This window comes from Cannabis sativa, chromosome 7, assembly GCF_029168945.1.
Source record: "Cannabis sativa cultivar Pink pepper isolate KNU-18-1 chromosome 7, ASM2916894v1, whole genome shotgun sequence".
Taxonomy (NCBI): Eukaryota; Viridiplantae; Streptophyta; class Magnoliopsida; order Rosales; family Cannabaceae; genus Cannabis; species Cannabis sativa.
The window spans coordinates 47,908,045-47,913,591 of NC_083607.1; the positions used below are offsets into that span (position 1 = coordinate 47,908,045).

General features: G+C 29.9%; 1 protein-coding gene across 1 annotated transcript; it reads right to left on the reverse strand.

Moving 5' to 3' along the window:
* Positions 1-537: 537 nt before the first annotated feature.
* Positions 538-3,689, reverse strand: LOC115696978 (beta-amyrin 28-monooxygenase-like). Its single transcript, XM_030623873.2, has 3 exons — positions 2,596-3,689; positions 2,184-2,371; positions 538-1,002 (listed from the first exon to the last, which is right to left on the reverse strand). Exons 1-3 carry the CDS (start codon positions 3,527-3,529, stop codon positions 706-708), a joined length of 1,419 nt encoding a protein of 472 aa, XP_030479733.1. The 5' UTR covers positions 3,530-3,689; the 3' UTR covers positions 538-705.
* Between the last annotated feature and the right edge of the window lie 1,858 nt (positions 3,690-5,547).

Genomic DNA, 5,547 nt, shown 5'->3' on the forward strand with positions numbered 1-5,547 from the left:
TTTGTTAGAGACAAAGTTCTGCAGAAGAAGTTGGAGATTCGATATGTCCCCTCTCATGATCAAATAGTCGATTATCTAACAAAAGAACTTTCTCCTTCAAGATTTTAATTTCTTATTGACAAACTCCAAGTCAGAGGATTCCCTTGTCGTTTGAGAGGTGATGTTAAAAAAGAAATATTTCGAAGTTCTTATCAAGGTTGTTTTGCTTTTATTATTCTATTTTCAGTATCAATTATTTAGTGTAAAACTATTTTATAAGTTTTAGAATTATTCCTTTGGTAAAAGGTCTCTAACACGTGTAATTCCCTCAGGGGTTTTGATCTTTTGCCATGTACCATTCAGAAAGTATAAATACAATCTTTTCTCTTTTAACTTTGTTGAGCTGAGATTTCATCTAATACATTTTTTTACTAAAAACTAATTGCTTAGTTTGGTGAATTGTAATGATAATAGTAATGTAATTGTATAAAAATAGTAGTGAGAATTGATTACCATATTTGGCTTGTTGTGGATATGAATATTGAAACAAATAGTAAATTGACAAAGTTATTCCCACTTTACCTTTTATTCTTATGTAAAAAAGATGGTATTATAGTTATTGTATAAGTGAAAATTTTCTATTTTACAGTGAGAGAAAATTATAGCAAAAATACTACAAAGAAAAGCAAACCAGTAATAAACAAGAATATATGAACTCATAAAAAACTAATGAGATTTGAGATGTACTGGGAGACCTTTTTCAGGGGTGGGCATCATATCACCTATAATCTTCTCATTAGGGTAAATTAGTTGCCAATTGAACATTTTAACTACATTGTGGACAAAAGTGAGAATAGCTAGCCGAGCGTACTCTTTGCCTGGACACATGCGGGGGCCACCTCCAAATGGGACCAATGTAAAAGGTGGAAATGCACATACGTCATCGTATCGTGATGGGTCGAATTTCTCTGGCTCTGGAAAATATTTTGGGCTTTTGTTTGTTGTACTCACTGTCCAGTATACCTGCAAATTTATATACCAACTTTATAATATATGTTGAATAGTAATACTCACAATAATAATAATTAAAAAAAACAGAGTGTTACTAACATTAATAATTCAGTTTTGCATAAATTGAAACTACCGTAGTTTTATTTTTTTTTTTCTTAAAAAAAATTAAGAAAACGTTATATTAGTATTATAATTAAATGAAATTGGATAATTCTATAATATATCCCTATAAAAGTTTTTTTATATACTTTTATCTGTTGACATTTATGAAAATTTTTAGTTTTTTTTTTTTTTTTTCAATGAACGAGTAGTTGTTTAGGATAAAGAAAATTTTGAATAATTTATCGTGAAAAAATAAAATTAAAATATTTTACTGCACAACTCTTTTTATAAAAATGTGGATCCAGTTTTAGTCAATTTGCATAATAGGGTCTCACTCTATAGTGTGCACAAGTACTTGTTTTTAAGATTACTTACCCCGTTACAGTAAAAAAAAAAAAAAAATAGTTACACCAGACACTGTTTTTTTTTTTATAAAAAATTACACTTTTACCTTTCATGAATTTTTTTTACATTCTTACAATTTTCTCCAGAACAACACTCAAACAACAAGGAAGTTGCATAAAAGTAACAGAAAAGTAATATCCAAATAACATTAAAACAACAATAAAAAATAACATACAGATAACAAAAATTCAACAACAAATTAACAAGAGTACTACATAAAAAGACCGTATTTTCAATAAATAAAATTAGAAAAATCGTAAAAAAGTTTTAAATTCCGTATAAACATATTTTTGTAAATTTTTTGTTGTTTTCATATATTTGTGAAATGATCCAAAAAAAACTTATAGTATCTCCAATAGAGTGCTAAGGGATAATTTGAGAAATATTTATTTTTTTTTGTATTCATTAGCAAAAAATACTTTCATATTATATTTTATTAAAAAGTACTTACTTTTGTTAGTAGGTTGTTCAATATACTCTTATTTTCCACCTAAGTCTAGCATATAATTTACATTAATCTAAAAGGTATAATAGAAACATTATCTATAAAAATGAGTATATTTTAAAAAATATAAAAATTAAAATAAATAAATTAAAATGGATATAAAATGTAATTTCTTTTAAAATAATAGCAAGTGGTATATTTGAGCCCAATATAAACAAAAAGTAATAAAAGAATTTATTACCTTCCATCCTTTGGGAATAGTATAACCGGCATAGTTAAAATCAGTAAGAGCCTCTCGAAAAGTGCCTTGAAGAGGAGGAGTGAATCTCATAACCTCATAAACCACGTTCCATGAATACTTCATCTTACTTATGTCATCCCATTCCAATAATTCTCCTGCTTTTTTTGATCCCCAAATCTCCTTTTGCTCTGTTTCATATATATTCCCATGCACATCACAATTAAAACAACTACTACTTATTATCAATAACATGAGTTTCACGTACGTGATGTCCAAATCCAATAAAACAAAATAAAAAATATTTACTTTATTTTAACCAGATATGAAAGTGAAAGAATCATTACTGTTTAGTGATACGATAATAAAAATAATACACATATATTCACTTACATAAAAATAAAAAAAAAATTACCTTGGAGAACTTTTTGGTAAATATTAGGTCTTTCACCAACATACTTGATGAAAAAGGCCATGGCAGTGGCAACAGTGCTGTAGCCAGCAGTGAGCAAACCCATGATCTTATCAGCAATCTCAGCCTCAGCCATATGCTTCCCAGAAGGGTCAGCAGCCACAATCATATGGCTCAGTATATCATGCATCTGACCACCACCACCCATGCCTTCCTTCTTCTCTTGAATCACACTCTTTAATTCTCTCCTCAAAGCCTTCGCAGCCTTAGTAGCTCTATAAAATCTTGTGCCTGGAAAATTCACCATCAACGAATGCATTCCCACAGTCACGTCATCGAAGTTCTCCACTAGCCTGGCAATCCTCTCGGGCTCATCAATCCCTAAGAAGAATCGACAAGCTAAGGTCAACGTCAGTGTTTTCGTTAGAGGGTAGGCATTGACTTGGGCCTTTCCCTCCCAATGGGCCTTCATCTGTTCTTGGGTTATGGAGTCCATTTTGGCCAAGTAATGGACCAACGCTTCGGGCCTCAGGAACCCTGGGGAGCGCAGGACCTTCGCCTCTTCCTCACGTTTGTGCTGAATTTGGGCCTTTTTGGGGTGTTCGTAGGATCGGAACATGCGTTGCATGGAGTGGGGTCGGAAGGCTGTGAAGTACTTCTGCTCATTCGAGAAGAGGAATTTGTGGCCCTTGGGCCCACAAATCACAACGGTCTTCTCGCCCAGAATATTGGTCTTGAATATATCCGGGGAATACTTTTCCATTCTCTTGAACACGAACTTTTCTGGCTTCCCAAACAGAAACTCGATCGTTTCACCGATTATGGGCCACCCCATGCTTCCTGGAGGTAGATTGTTATTGGATGATTTGAAAATGACTATACAAAGGACTAACAAAAATGAAACTGAACAAAGGATGATGAGGTAGAGAGTCTCCATGATGGGGTTGTTTTGGTAATGTATGAAGGTGTTTTGCAAATGTAGCTGAGTTTATATAAGAATGAAAAGTTAATATATTCTACATAGATGCCTAATTACTATTATATTATGTTTCTTTTTGAAATTGTTAAAGTTGGCCAAAGCCAATAAAGTTTTTTTTTTTTTTTTTTTTTTTTGACTCTAGAGACTGTTAAAAGTCAAGATTGAATTGATAAATAGTCGTAGTTAGTCATCTGAGATATCTATGTATTTATACAGATATATATATATATATGTTTCAACTGATTGAAAGAGATATAATTCTAACTTATGTTAAATATTACATACACTTCCTCAAGTTCTATGTATTGTGGCACATTTATTTCTTCTTGAGTTAGATATAGTCAAAATAATTCGATGAAATGTGGTTAAATAACGAATGAATTAGTATAAAGGGGTGATAAATTCTGATCTAGCGTTGAACATTTTGTGTATTTTATATTCACAGTGGGATCAAATGGCTTTGAAAGTAGAGATTTAATGTACAAGAAATGAAGCAAATATTGTTGACTATAAATCTATGAAGTAAACACCGGTAGGATTTTTCTAATAAAGATAATCGCACTAATTTCGTGATAATTTCTATGCTACAAATTAGTCTAGTTCGAAGAAGTCAAATGATCATTAGTTACTATCTTCAATATATGTATATTGTGGGGCGGCTATTAATTCAATTAAGAAGAAAATTATACACAGCAGTATTTTCCAAAAGTTCCATCTTTATACGTATATATAAATGACCTTATGTGCGGGACTGTTTTGAAACCAATGAAAATGTTGCCACGTCCCTAAGTAATTGTTTTGTGCGACCCACTCGATTATTAATTTTTTTTGAAACTGAAAAATTACAATTTAAACAACTAAATCAGCGAGCCTCATCTAAATTTAATGCTCGTTTTACTAAAAAATAAACAACATGGTTTTTTGACGGATTATTATTTTGTTCTTTGTTTTTATTTTCTTAAGGATATTTAGTATTTTGTTGCCACGTTTCAAGAAGATCATGTTGAACATTTGTTGTTATTTAGTAATCTAGTAATTTAGGAGTGTTCATCCAATCCAATCCACACTATTTCGCACTAAGTGCGGATTTTATTTTTTGGATCCAATCTAATCCGCACAATAACTCAAATCAATCCAATCCAATCTGTAAAAGTGTGAATTAGATCGATTACTTTGAATTTGTTATTTTTTAATATTACATTATTTAATATTTATGAAAAAAAAAATATTTTTTTTCGCATAACTAGCAACAAAATAAAACAAATTATAGTCATTTTATGTCTCCAACAACACATTAAAATAAATAAAATAACAAATAACAAATTCAAATGAAAAAAAAAGTTATGTATAAAAAATATTTTATTTTATTTTAAATTGTATGTTAAAAAAATATATATAAGAATAGAATATAGGGTGATTCTACAATGTACCCTCTTAAAAGGGGTGTACTGATGCACCCTTGACTTGTTTCGGCATCCAGGAGAATTTTTTAGTCTAATTTTTTTTTCATATTCATGTATGTTATAGCTATTTAAGATAACCTACAAAATTTTGAGAAATTCAGAATAATTTATAATATAGAAAATAATGTTCAAACAGTCTATTTTACACGCGTATAAAATAAAGTAGTCACGCGTGCAACACACTGTTTGAACGTAGTTTTCGGCGTGTTAAACTTTTCTAAATTTCTTAAAATTTTGCAGGATGTCTTAAATAACTATAACGTACATGACTATAAGAAAAAATTTGACTAAAAAATTATTTCGGGTGCTAAAATAGATAAGGGTGCATCAATGTATCCATTTTAAGGGGGTGCATTGTAGAATTTCTCTAGAATATATATTTGATCTATTAAATTTTATAATATAATTGTATTATATGTATTAGACTTTTAAATTACTATTTTCTTTACATTAAAATATTATTTGTGTATATAATTTTTAATTTTTTTTATAAATATTTGTGAATTGGATTGG

Coding starts and splice junctions, on each gene's coding strand:
- LOC115696978 (XM_030623873.2), bottom strand. CDS start 3,529: ATGGAGACTCTCTACCTCATCATCCTTTGTTCAGTTTCATTTTTGTTA. Junction 2,372..2,595: donor TTACCAAAAAGTTCTCCAAG/GTAATTTTTTTT, acceptor TATATGAAACAG/AGCAAAAGGAGATTTGGGGA. Junction 1,003..2,183: donor CTATTCCCAAAGGATGGAAG/GTAATAAATTCT, acceptor ATAAATTTGCAG/GTATACTGGACAGTGAGTAC.